Consider the following 14,334-nt stretch of genomic DNA (forward strand, 5'->3'; position numbering starts at 1 on the left):
AAGCAACATCATCAGTTATTCATTATAACTACTTTTCCAGAGGTGTTGTGTATACATTTCAGTAATGTACATGCTGAATGATACAGCATAGTGAATTGATGCTCACCTTGTCATTTAAGAGAGCTTCCCAGGATACTTTTTCTGGTGGGGTTAAAGACTTCGTTAGATCTATGGTCATATGTAAAAAAATATGGTTCAAACAAAAGAATGGTATGACTGTCTTACTGAATACACGAGGGCAAATCAGGAAGTCTTTGCCCCTGTTTTATATGAGCCAGAATAAGGTACATACAGGTCATTACATATCTACATAGTATTTTGTGTACCTTATACTACGTTTCCACATAGTACCCACACTGGTTCAGGCATTTGTCCAATCGCAGCACTAAATTTGAGATGCCCCTATGGTAGAATTTGTCCGACTGACTGTGAAGCCATCAGACTGCTGTCTTGGCTTCATCGTTGCACGTGAATCACTGCCCTGCCAGGAACTTCTTCAGCGGACCAAAAACATGGAAATCACTAGGGACGAGGTCTGGACTGTACGGTGGGTGGTCCAGACTCTCCTTGTGAAATGACTGGAGCTTTTTGGCGGTTCTGATTCTCGCACTTCATTGCTTGTATGCCATGTAGCTACTGGCAGATAAGGCCAGGCTGGTACAAAAAAAGGTCCACCACTGGGAAAGGATATGTTGACTTCTTATTGACAGCCATAATTTGGTTAAAAAAGAAATAATCGAGGCAAAGACTTTCTGATTCACCCTCATACATGAGCTGCAGTACATGCAGCTAATGTAAGGGTTTCATGTTTCAACTCTCGTTTCATGTTGGAGAAACTTGCAGAACATATTGGAAGCCATATGTGGAGAATGTTTAGTTCACAACTGAACGTATTCTTTTAAAAAATCGTGGATATGTGCCATCAGGAGCTAAAATTCGGGTGCCACAGGGTTAGTTGAGAAAGCTGAAATTTCTCGTGGCTTGCCTGTGCAAGCATGAAATAGGGAGCTGTGCTGCATTATTTGTACGTGCAAGTGTGCACCACACCACTCAATTTCAGATTATAAAAATATTGCTTTATCTTGGCACACATCGTAACCTTGATGATAATCTGTTCTGAAACATTTTATTTTGAGCCCTGTGGTTCTTGATTACTAAAAAAAAAGATTTTAATAGGTTTGTCATCTTATACTGTCATAAATCTAACTTTTTTGTTTTCTGGAAGGATGGATCATACCTTGCGGAGTTTCTTCTTGGCAAAGGCTATGAAGTTCATGGAATAATTCGTAGATCCAGCTCTTTCAACACGGGTCGGATCGAGCATCTGTACAAAGACCCCAAGACGCATCAGCAAGGATGTAGGTACTGTTTGATAAATCACATGGTAGCAGTGTTAAATTTTGGCAGCCTTTGGTGGGAGTAGCACGCCATGCATTTTTCTGCATGTAGTCACTCTCTCAAGGCAGTACTACTTCATACATGTACTTTGTAAGGCTATAGATCAGTGTTAGAGGGTCCTTGAAATGGTTTAGAAAAACTTTGTAGACGTGTAGTGTACAGCTACAGTAAAACATTAGCACCACAATTTAAGTGAAACATCTCGTATTAAGATAGCTAGGGATGATTAGATATTACCCTCCACCTTAGCCATGCTTTTTTGCCTCAACTCATTTGTTGAGTGATCAAGGCTAAGCTCAGCCTTTACTGGCTCTGCATCACGTGACGTCGTGTTGTCTACTTCCGGTTGTCTTGGAGCCAGTGCAGGAAGCCTCCCCAACCTTTCTGCTAGCTGCCTGGTTGTCGAGCCCCCCCCCCCCCCCCCCCTTCTTCCTTGTGAGAGCTATCCAAGCAACGACGTGCGTTGCGAGTGTCCTGTCACAATGCTGAACGTTTTCTCACATCAGTTGTGAGGGGTCCCGTGAAAACCCAGAAAAGCAGTGCCACTGCGATCGGTAGCGATGCACAGTTTTAAAACCTCGCAATAAATTAACACGCCTCACGTCAAACACTTAAATATGTTGTTTAATGATTAGAAAGACCTACCGAGCAACTCACTGTGTTTGTGCAAAATCCTCAAAATCATTTCAGTGTCCCTTTAATAGTTTGTGGTTCCCATACTCAAAACATGACATCACACACAAAAAAAAAACAGTTCAGTTTTTGTACAAGTACATCTACTGATTTACTAAACATGGCTGACCTTCCCAGTCTTCGAAACAAAGGCAAATTAGCATCTATACAGTTCAATTACCAGTTGTTTCACAACCGTGCAAATATTGGCCCTAAAAGATGTTTCCACTGAAAAATTATGGCCTACACATAACAAGCATTTCCTGATGCACTTTGAATAGACATGAGATTTTGTTTCAGATAGTCGTACTGTCTGTCACGAAAAGAGCAGCGCTAACTCGACTACTGCTCAACTGCTAAAGGTTAATTTACTAAACTCATCTATAACAGTGGTCAAAAAAGCTATACTTGTCTCACACAGAGAGCTCATCATTACTGGAATTTTTGAAACTGCTATTTAATCGTATATTAAATATTGTTGAGCATTTGTAATAGAATGTGTCTTATCCTTCATTCTGTACTTCTAAATTGTACTTAACTATGGTTGGTATTTTTAATTTTAATTAATAATTGTAACAATATTTTAATTAGTAATACTGTACTTGCAAATTTTGTGTGTTTTGCCCCCCTCGCCCCCACTGTAATGCTGATGAGGTGCTGTGGGTAATAATTTCTTTTACTGCAATTGGGCTTTTCAACGTTTGATTTTGCAATAATGCACTATTGTATATGCCAGTATCTTATGTTCTGTTATTTCATTGTGATATGTTCTTTATGCATACCTTGTTGCAACCCTTTTCTCATGCGAGAGTAGCAGTATTCTTAAATAAATTACATGTCTAGTCACTTACACGCACCATGCTATAATGCCTCCTCGTAAGTCGTCATACATTATGGTATCCAGGCCACTAATATTATTGTATTTTGACTACATATGCTAGGATACAGAAAAAAATGCTAAATCTTTTTCAAGCTCTTGTAGTATAATACTAATAAACTGTTGTAGAGCCTCAGCCTGTTGCCATTGTTCTACAAAGGGTAGTCGTCTAATAGGGCCGCACTAGCCATGGTCAGCAGGGTTCATGCTTTGCTTCCAAAGCTCGGAAGTGCTAGTACTACATTTGTACTTGCAGCTCCTAATGTTGCGAGAATAGAGAAAGATAAGGCCTTCTGAGATAAGTTGTGCCTTCTGAAGGAACACCGTAGGTGGCATTTCATATTGCATTGGGCTTCTCGCTCTCAGGAGTAACGTTTGCCTAGTAGGGTGAAACTTGGCCAAGTAGATCAGTGTAGAGGGCCTAGGCAGTGAGTACAGCGGGGCGTGGCACTTGCGGAGACGTCGGACGTGTGTGCGCATGCGCGAGGAGGAGCGGGTGCAAGAGAGGAAATGTGGGGACTTCCTCCTTGAATATATGACTCTGCCTAGGCACTACAGAGGAGTTTCTTAGCACATGTTGTATGTGTTTGTCCCTAGGTATGCCAGCAGAAGTCGCAGGGCGCGGTAGTGCTGAACTTAGTGTCACAAGTTGGCGGCTGGACATAATTACATTTATTCAATCGTGTTATTTACTAAATGTGAGAACATGTCATTATTTCACATTATTGGCGGCGCCTCCAGGACACCAAAGCGGCAATGGAAAGCACCAAAGCTAGAACTGGGACCGTGATACCAAAGGGGACACCAAAGCTAGAACCGGGACCAGTCCCAGCTTTGGTGTCCCTTTGGTATCACGGAATGGAAGCACCTTCTATGTGCGCACCTCTGCAAAACCACATGACTGTAACTCTCATTTTTAGCTTTCACAAGCAACACATGAGGAATTTATTTTTGATGGGCTACCTAGTTGGTTTTGATTCATAGGAACTTCAAAGTGATTCTTGTCTCATCAATTTGCAGTTATATGTTCATTATTGATGGGTTTATCAGTGGCTGCAGTGCCTCTAAAGTTGCAATTAAATGTATGTTTTTGATGCAAGGATTGGAAAAAAGGTCTTCAAACTGGAGGAAAAATCACCATGGCTGAAAGAATTGGAAAAAAGAGTGAGGCAGAAAGTTTGTTGCAAGCACTAACAAATTTGAAAAAAGGGACAGGCCTAGATGTAAGAAACAAGGGTTTGTGTCTGTGCTACTCCATCAGTCTGAATCACTCAAAATGACTGTAGGGACTACAATCACACTTCCAGACCTGCTGCCTATTTGGTGACCACTCAGGCAAAGGAAAAGCAAATTGCATTAATCCATAAAACACTATTCACCCTGTCCTTTTGAAAGCCTTCCTTCCACTTCACATACTATTCTGTCCCCTAAAGCTGTGGTGGTTGTCAGCGTTACCTCATCCAACTTTTGTGGTGTCTGTCATGTGCATCATTATGATTATCAAGTTTCCATGGCAGACATCAGTAGAAAGCATACTATAGTCCCTGCGCAGGATTTAATCCCTTGTCTGCGATGTGAGCTGTTGTGCACCCTTATTGGCTGCACTGTGAGATCATTGCCATTGTCATTTTTATCAGGTCATTATCATGCCATCATTGTTGTCATTGAACAGTCAGTGCTGTGCTGTAATCACACCATTATTATCATCCTTAATTTGTTACCATTGTCAACATACGCCCAGCTACTGCTGTTCTGGTTGGCACTTCAGGCCACTTCAGACTTTCCTTTAAGTGGCCCACTGTAATATATAACCCCAACGTTGAGCAAGCTACAACATGCCTAGGGTTACTCCTTTATAAACCCTGAGTCCCTTGGCCATTTCCAGCTCTGTTTAACAATGTAATTTACGTTTGTTATACTGTGATGTTTATTATCTTGTCCTAGCCTATCCTGTCCGTAAGTATGCAACTAGCATGCATTTGATTTTTGCGTGCCCATTACCAATATTTGTGTTTGTTTACTGTCAGTAATCTACTATAATACTTTTGTTCTGCCTACTTAAGGTGTGCATAAGCATCCATGCATTTATTGATCAAAGGCTTAAGAGGTGGCACAGTGGTGCATCATTATGGACAGTTCCTTTCATGTGCCCTGATATGCACACCTTGCTTATGCAGTATTTGTGCTACAAATAAATTATTTGCACCTAGTGTACTCACTATGGCAAGCTAACACGTGACCATTATGTAAATGGCTTGGTGAAGCAGTAATCAGATTGAGGGCTCTACAAGATATTGCTGCCACTGCACTTTTCCCAGAATTTGTGGGGACGGCTTTGTATGTAGCTGTGGTTACAGAAAAGGGTATGTCTTCTGAATTCTCGGAAATCAAGAAACGGCAATGCCAGCTGATGCAAAAAGCAGCAATTGTGGGTGTTCCGTGACATTGTTGAATGTTAAGAAAATTGAGAAAACATGCAGATTACATGAAAAAAGCAACAAAAAAAAGGATGGCATACCAAGGCAATCGGATGTCTCCTGAAAGCTGTGCATAAGTAATAGCATGAATCAATTGAAGCAAGCCCATTGGTTGTGGATTGACGTATCTTTCCATTGACCCATCAAATCTTAAAGAGCCCCTCACCAGGCCCCATACCAAATTTTGGTTATATGCTGGAAGTTACGTGTCCTCTAGGGGGTGTTCTGCTGCAAAAATTTTTCAAACCAGCTCATTAATAGCCGAGATAGAAATATTTCAGGGCCGCAAACCCATGATTTCAGTAGGCAGGCTCCACTGCCAAGCAAGACGCTCTCTCCACTCGCCCCATCTAGCCTTCGCAAGCGAAATTCCTTCTCTGCGTTTTCCCATACCAGACCTCGAGGCCCGCGTGACGTATATGTCACAGGCCCCGCCTTCATTTTTTTTTTCTCCTCTCTTTTCTTTATTTTCCGGTGCTATGCATTTCCACTGACCGCGCCATGTGCGAGCTGTTGTCTCGTTCACACAGCACACGATTTTGCACGCTGTGGACAAGGAAACATGACTAGTGGTATAATTCAGTGCTACAAGAATACTGAGGCAGAACAAGGGGATCGCAGAGCGTGATCATGCGCTGGAACACAGTAGAAAATGGCATAGTTTCGGTACCTGTGCACGTGACCGCACGACCGTGGAAACAAGCCGACGAAGCGGAAGTGCATCTCTCTTGCTTCGGTGCAAAGTAAAACAAAAAAACATGGGGGCATTCCATTTGTGTGTTTTATTATTTCTCTAAACTTCAATTCGTCAATTCAAGCAACAGATCGCACAGATAACAGATGTTGTCTTGAATAATTCTCGAAGTCGCGTGTCACCACGAGCGACGTCGCGCTGTGGACACGATTATGTAGGCGCAAGGGCATGATTACGTCACTGTCCGGCTTGGAGCGCGGCGGCCGCGAGTGAAGAGGGAAATGGCGTTCGGATTGAAATTTCAGATCTTTCCGTGGTGCATAGCGATGTAATACTTTGCCGACATGATTGTTATCGCGCAATGTATGCTCTGCACTTGTCAGTTCAAAATGGCCAGACCTGGTGAGGGGCCCTTTAAGGTAGTTTTTGAAACTTTAATCCACTGAAGACTGGAAAATCTGCAAGTGTGTGTCAGTCCAAAAGTTGAATCTGATAGCGATAGCAGTTACAGAAAAACCAACTGGACTAGTAAAAAATTGGCCAAGTGCCAATGGTAGTGAATTTACAATATGTGAACCAGACATCCCTGTTTAGACGAGAAACATCCTACTTTAGTGGAAATGCTCGTGCTGTTTTTTGTGATGCCTGTGTTTTGTCTACTGTCCTGACTCAGCACAGCACAAGGCTGTAAAACAGCTTAGTTCCAGCATCGTAGCCATTCAGCTAAAGTTATTGTAAAACATAGTAGTATGGAAATTAATTCTGCTGATAAACAGGTAGTGTTATCCTGCTAAGTCACTAACAATATGCTGAGAACTTCTGTCAGGTTACAGCCATCAAAAAAGCCTTGGCAACCAAAGATGGGGGATTAAGTCATTCACCCCAGCAAGCAGCTAGCCGACTTCGCTATCAGGGTGAAGGCTGAGTGGGAGCGCAGCTATTTTGCCACAGTGGAAATTAACAGGCACTTGTGGATATACAGGTGAACAGAGCTCTTTCAGTATGTTTTTCGGTCTACCAACTTCCCTCTTCAGGACACTAAATCTGCACCGACAGCATGTCATGTAGATGAAATGACATGAAGCCCCAAAACAAGTCGAAAGAATGGAATTCATACACTTCATCAATTCATAGCATTGAGTCTCCATTTCTACAAACTTCACGGCCTGGGAAACCTTATCACTTTAGTTTGGCGTGATCCTGCAGCACCATGAGGCACTGTTGTATTAGTGTTAGGTACTATCCTCATATGTACAATGCTCAGTGATTGAAATGTGATACTTGGACAACATGGCAGCCAGTACTTTCTTGCGCCACTGGTGGGTGCTGGTAACACTGAGATGTTGCATTTTTATGTGACGTGAAAGCGAGAATCTTTTTGATGCATTATAACTGCATTCGGCCTCCTCAGCGATCACCCAGCGGTCACAGGGGGCGAAAAAAGGGTTGACTGAGAATTGTGTTTTAATCATTGAGCCCTGTATGTTACATTAGAATACACCATATAAGTTGGTGTCACAGTTCTTTGAAAAGTAGGGGTGTTTGATTTGTTAAATTTCCTAATCGAATTGAATACAAATATTCGAGAAAAATGATCTCTAAACATAGAATATTTTGTAATTTCTAAGCAAAGTCAGTTATATAACATTTGTACAGAATCCATGTGGTTAAAAAAAAAGAAGAAATGAGGCTTGTGTACATTATTTTATGCATGCACGTTCAAGACTGGATGTCCACTCAGCTTGTAATGTTCAACATTTCCTTTCGGTTATCTGCTGCATCATGACAATGACTGCAATGAAACAAGCATCATAAGGTGCCCATAGGTTGTTGTATTCTCCGACGAAGAGAGATGTTATACTACAGCACCACTCATTTCTTTAAGTAGTACAAAAATAGCAACACTGGCCAAGTGCTAAATTGCTTTGCGTAAATCGAGACAACAAATTTCTTAAGGGCAAGACATTCTTATTTAATGACTGGAAATTATTCAGCAGACATTATCTGCCTGTGCGTTCACTTCGAAATTAGTTCCTCTGCACAACAATCGCAACTTTTTTTGGGACACTCATACAGGACAATCCTCACTTCCATTACTTTCTCTCCCTTGAGGTTCGAAGAAGTGTTATCGCTTATATTTGAACGACGACAAATATTCAAAAATCTTGAATAGTTTATCCTCGAACCGAATTGAATATCTAGGACTATTCGATTCTTGCTCGAAAGTTTGTATACTCACACATCCCAACTGTAAAGAAACAGACTGGGACTTCATGAGGTTAAAAAGTTGCAAAATGTCAGATCCACCTGTGCTGTGGAATTAATACGAAGATTTAGAAATAGCGTATCCAGGTGACTCAGTTTACGTAAAAACCCAAACTGCTTCGGTTCTACTCTCTTTGCATTCTTTTGTATGCCTGGCACACTACATCCCCTGTTTACATGTCCCCCATTCCTTAAGCTGGCTAAATGGCATTGAGAATTTATTTTGGCTTCACTTTTGTCTTTGTTTAGCTATGCAACTCCACTATGGTGACCTAACGGACAGCTTGTGTTTAGTGAAGCTTATTAGGCAGACAAATCCCACTGAAATATACAACTTAGGTGCCCAGAGTCATGTAAAAGTGAGTACCTCATCTCATGCTGTTTATGTACTTGAGAACTGCAAGCTCTTTCCATTTAGGAAAAGTGTGTTGCATGGCATTTCTTCTAGGTCTCTTTTGACTTGAGTGAGTACACAGCTAACGTGGATGCAATTGGCACCCTGCGCATCTTGGAAGCAATCAGGGTATGTGGTTTAGAGCACAAAGTGAAGTTCTATCAGGCTTCAACGAGCGAATTATATGGAAAAGTGCAAGAGATACCACAAAAAGAGACAACACCGTTTTATCCAAGGTCACCATATGGTAAGTCGGCCAAATCTCCTGGTTTTGCTCTTGGCGTTAGCTGCTCAGTTAACAATTTAGCTGTGTTTGGCTTATCTCAAAAGTACCGTAAATGGTAAATCAAGCATTAGGGTTCTAAGCTACTTTGTACAGCTTCTTTATGGAGAGCGAACCGCCCATAGTGCAGGCAGTTTTTTCTGTAAATCTTTTTTTCCTTTTTTTTAAGGTGTTGCAAAACTGTATGGGTACTGGATCGTTGTTAACTACAGGGAAGCCTACAACATGTTTGCCGTAAATGGCATACTCTTCAATCATGAGAGTCCCAGGAGAGGTGAGCTTTCTGCCTAGACCATAAATGTGTAACTGTGGTAACATAGGGTTGTGTGCACCTTACATTTTAGGTGAGACATTTGTAACAAGAAAAATTAGTAGATCCGTTGCAAAGATACATTTGGGCCAATTGGAATGCTTTGAGCTTGGCAACCTAGACTCGAAGCGAGATTGGGGCCATGCAAAGGATTATGTTGAGGTGAGGCTTCCAGCATTTCTTGATTTTTTTCTCCTCTGTGTAAGGGAATTGAGTGCTCTTCACCACTTGAATAGGAGCATTAGTACAAATGAGCTGAACAAATTTTCTTGCATATGTTTGAATTTTAAATCAAAGCTGTTTTTTGTACGATGCAAAAGACAATCATCAAAAGCGTGGCAGGTGAAATAAAATCTTAAAAGATAGTCATTCTAGGTGGCACATAAGGCCTGTCAGCAACTTACCTAGGGCACCTTTACCTTCATGTTGGTGGGCTTTCATTTTCACTGGGAAAAATCACGCAGGCTCTAATTGCTTCTTGCTGAAAACATCCCACTTTGATATTTTTTTTATAACTGTCTACAACTTCTTAAATGGTGTCTTGTCAATTGGAACAGTAGCTAACAAGTTATGTAATTGCAAATCATCGAATATCAACAAAAATTGCTAGTGGGTTCTTAACTCGACTGTGAACAATGTGCACTTAGTTTCGTTTATGCAAAATGACCCATCTTTTCTTAAGGTACGATCCATGTTAGCTGGTGCACATTCTGTGTGTGTGCGTGTGTGTATGCATGCCTTTGTGTGCGTAAAGTGAGAATGTTCCAATCTTCTGAGAAGCATATGCAGCTTTCAGCTGCTCACAGGCTTTTGAAGTAGGTTAGTGATGTAGTCACACAAGGTGAATTTGAGAGATGCGACAAGTGTGTATTATAGACATGAAAGAATTGCTCTATTGCAACATTGAGTGTTTACTACTTCTACAAATGAAGTACCTTGAGCCTCAGCAACTTTGAAGGCTTTTTCTTTTTATGCTGCTTTGTCCATCACATAGCCAATGTTGTTCTTTAGTAGCCTGCTAAACTCCTGTCACCATTGATAGCGTGCTCATGCCACGATCATTCCTTGCGGGCACATGAAAAGGGGGCATCACTGCAAGTGTATGTGTAAATTGCTCACAGTGCCAGCCACTTCATACAGTGTTCCACAGTCACCTCACAGGACCCGCATCGCTGCGTGCAAAGGAACCATGAAAACCAGGCTCTCTCTCTGGGGAGAGCACCTATTGAAATGGCCTGAGCAAAGGTTCACTGGTCAGTGCGATTTCGGAGGCCATGGGAGTACATAAAAGAAAAGGCATTGCAGTCTTGGGGACATTGGCCTGCCTTCTGAGTGAAACTGAATGCTTTAATTGCTGCCAGAAGCAATGGGCTTGTTGCTATTACAGTTGGAAGTAATAGTGCCCATATATAGTGCAATGTAGCATGGTACAGAAAAAACAGCATCCTATGGAAATGTTGTTTCTGTGCACAAAACAGCAAGTGGGAATGCTAGTTCACGTGCGGTGTGAACACAGTTGCTTGGCTGGTGTACTTCGTGATTGACTTTATGGGAGTATACATAAATAGTTATCCACCATTGGTTATAGTAAAAGTGGACTTAGCTTTTTTTTTCGTTTTTAATTTTAACATCTACATGAATGTATTATGGGAAGTTACAAGGGTGAGTGAGTTCAAATGATCACGTGGCCTTCCATACTTTTTTCATGCCACTGCACTGCTGTGTTGTTTAATAAATATTTATTTCTTATAATGTGCATATTAACAGAAAACTGTTGGTCAAAGCTCAGATGTGCAGTTATTCATGGACTGCACCAACAGTCATCACAAACAGAAAATGTCTATCTTGTTTTAAGCACATGCTCCAAAATGTGTTCAGAGTTTGAGATCCACTAACTGTTAGAGGGAGCCTCGAATCAATGTGATTACTTAGTATTTGTGCATGTGTGCGTTTGTTTCAGAGGCAAATGGTGCTTAAATGTGCCTTTATGTGGTTTACATGTGGTAGTATACTTTATTTTTCTTGTTTTAGGCGATGTGGCTAATGCTTCAAGAAAAGGAGCCGAGTGATTTTGTGATTGCCACCGGCGAATACCACAGTGTCCGAGAGTTCGTTGAAGTGGCCTTCAAGCACATTGGCCGAACAATTGTGTAAGTGACTTGCAGCCTTAGTTTGCTAATGATAGTTGTTTTGTGTGATCTGGAGCTGTCCTGTGGAATATTGATTTCCATGGGTATTACTCACAGCATACCTTGAACAACTACAGCATAAAACAACAGACTATAGGTAAAGCAGCAGGACTGGACGGTGCAAAAAAGTTCTAGGCGTGTGGATTTACTGTCAATTTTATTCACATCACTCTGCTGAAAAGTGCACTCAAGATTTTGACCTGCCAGAGTAGGTTAGTAGCCACGGCAATGCACTGCTGTGCTAGAGTTCACAGGTTCAGTCCCAGCTGTGGTGACCGCGTTTCAATGGGGACGACATGCAAGAACACTCATAGTATATGTATATGCATGTTAAAGAACCCCAGCTGGTCAAAATTAATCTGGAGTGTGTGCCTCACAATCAGATAGTGGTTTTGGCACGTAATACCCGAGAATATAATTAAAAACCCTCCTGTATTGTACTCACATGCACAGAGAGAGAGGCTATGGGATAGGTGGACATAAGTAGCAAAAAAGATATCTGTGATAATTTTGCAAATTACCCAAATTGAGCTAATTATCTTAATCACGTAAGGGCAATGTTGTAATTGCGAAATGGACGCTAAGAAATAGTTAAGTTATGCCTGCTTTAGTAGAAATTATAAGACTAGCACCATATTCGAGATATCTGCCTCAAAAATATGCTAAAAAGTGCCTCGTCAGTCCAGTTAATGTCCTCAGTAATGCTTTGTATATACACAAAGCGGTGGAGAGGTCAGACGGTGCTTTCAGTGAATATAGTTCAGATTTTATGGGTGTTTCCAATTTAAGAAATAAATAAAATTTAAGATGAACTGTACGAGATACACTTTTGGGAAGCTATGAAAGGTGTATCTCACAGCACATTTTAAGGTCGCATATCTTTAAAGTGGTGCTAGTCTTAAAGGACCACTGAGATCAAAATTTTGGTTTGTGGCTTTTTTGTTTTAATGAGTGCATCTGTGCCTGATACAATCATGGAATGAAACCCTAAATTCTCCAATGGGACATATAATTAATGTTCAGTTTTAATGTCACTTCAAAACGCGGCTCCCAAAACCTTAAGAAATGAGTGCCGCATTACAGCAGTTGCAACTGACTGGACGCGTGATCTTGTGAGTTCAAGAACTGGCGACATTGAAAAGCGTGATTTTTGAATTGCCAGCTGCAGAATTTGTGTTAGAACTTGAGACTGACTCCAACCAAATAACTGAGTTTTATTAGCCCTACGTTTCGGAGCCCATTCGGCTCCTCCTTCAGGGGGTTGTTCTTCGGGGGGTGGTGGTGTGCCGCTTTTAAAGCATCTTTTTGAAGAAAGGAGGGGGGGGGAACACGGGAGGTGGGGAGACACTTCACAGACGGAAAGGTGGGGGGAACAAAAGGAAAGGGGGGTGTGTTGAGCGCTTCCATGGTGCTGGGATGACCGGTGCTGGGGGGAGTGCTCGCGAGGGTGCCCTTGATGGTAGGCGGGGAGGGGGGGGGGGAGGTTACAGGGTCGCGCCGACGTTCTGTGTTGGTGAAACAAGCGGGAGTCTATCTGGCTGTGCGTCCTTTTCTTCTTTTCGTCATGTCGCCAAGGCCATGGACATACACCGAGGGTAGGTTGCCCTTCACGCGGTTTATGTTATTCCCCGTATTCTGAATGTGCCATGACTCCAGTAGTAGTCTCTTTCGCCAGTTCGTTTCTGTTTGAAGGATTTCAGTTTCCTTGAAAGCAATTTTGTGGTCGGCGTCTTCAGAGTGTTCAGCGACGGCGCTGCGAATACGGTTGAATGTCCTGACGTCGTTCTCGTGCTGTCTGATCCTTTCTTTTAGATTTTTGGTTTCCCCGATGTACGACGCCGGACAGTCGGCACAACTGATTTTGTAGACGACGCCTTGAGCTTTTTCTTTATGTGGACGATCTTTTGGTTTAGGGAGGAGGATATTAAAAGTGTTTATTGGTTTGTGCGCCACTTTGAGGCCTTCTTTTTTTAATATTCGGCTGAGCGCTTCGCTGGTACCTCTGATGTACGGGATGGACACTCGCTTCTGGGGTTGGGGAGAAGTCGACGGCTGAAGGTCCCGCATTTTGCTTCTTCTTTTTTGTTGTCTGGTCCAGACAACAAAAAACCAGACAACCAGACAACAAAAAAAGAAGCAAAATGCGGGACCTTCAGCCGTCGACTTCTCCCCAACCCCAGAAGCGAGTGTCCATCCCGTACATCAGAGGTACCAGCGAAGCGCTCAGCCGAATATTAAAAAAAGAAGGCCTCAAAGTGGCGCACAAACCAATAAACACTTTATTATAAACAATAAACACAAAAACAGGCGGTCGGCATGTGCTGTCCCTCTGCGAGGCGAAATTTCCTCGCATCACAGCTCGCAATCACGTCAGTGTTTTAGTACTTCGCACTACTTTGCATAGGAGGTGCACTTTCAACATAACTTTATTCCAATAGTTACTATTCTGTGTCGTAAACAAGCTGTATTCGATTTTTGAGTCTGGCAAGAGCTTTCAACTGTGGAAACTTTGGTTGTAGAAATGAATTTAATGAATGTTTTATTCATCCCAGTCTGCTGCGGAATGGGCCCCAGACAATAATTACACTGGGGGAAATTAATAATGCAGGGGGACGCTAGGTGTAGTCCAGTGGATTCTTTCAGGTTATCTGTATGTCCTTGATAGTTTTGTTTGCAGTTTATCAATTCTTGTTCGGCTATTGGATGTACGTATGTATTACAGTACTCAATTTTAGCTGCAATGCGTATGCCGTGGCTGGAGCGACGCTCTCGAAA

General features: G+C 42.1%; 1 protein-coding gene across 3 annotated transcripts in view; it reads left to right on the forward strand.

Moving 5' to 3' along the window:
- Gmd (GDP-mannose 4,6 dehydratase) overlaps positions 1–14,334 on the forward strand; it is a 33,466-nt gene that overhangs the window by 2,331 nt on the left and 16,801 nt on the right. For all 3 annotated transcript variants that reach the window (XM_065444437.1, XM_065444438.1, XM_065444439.1), the window contains exons 3-8: positions 1,226–1,358; positions 8,633–8,742; positions 8,832–9,024; positions 9,230–9,334; positions 9,405–9,532; positions 11,402–11,520. In XM_065444437.1, coding sequence (XP_065300509.1) covers positions 1,226–1,358; positions 8,633–8,742; positions 8,832–9,024; positions 9,230–9,334; positions 9,405–9,532; positions 11,402–11,520 — 788 coding nt within the window. The remainder of the gene's footprint in view (positions 1–1,225; positions 1,359–8,632; positions 8,743–8,831; positions 9,025–9,229; positions 9,335–9,404; positions 9,533–11,401; positions 11,521–14,334) is intronic.

Source organism: Dermacentor albipictus, chromosome 1 (assembly GCF_038994185.2).
Source record: "Dermacentor albipictus isolate Rhodes 1998 colony chromosome 1, USDA_Dalb.pri_finalv2, whole genome shotgun sequence".
In the NCBI taxonomy this organism is placed as follows: domain Eukaryota; kingdom Metazoa; phylum Arthropoda; class Arachnida; order Ixodida; family Ixodidae; genus Dermacentor; species Dermacentor albipictus.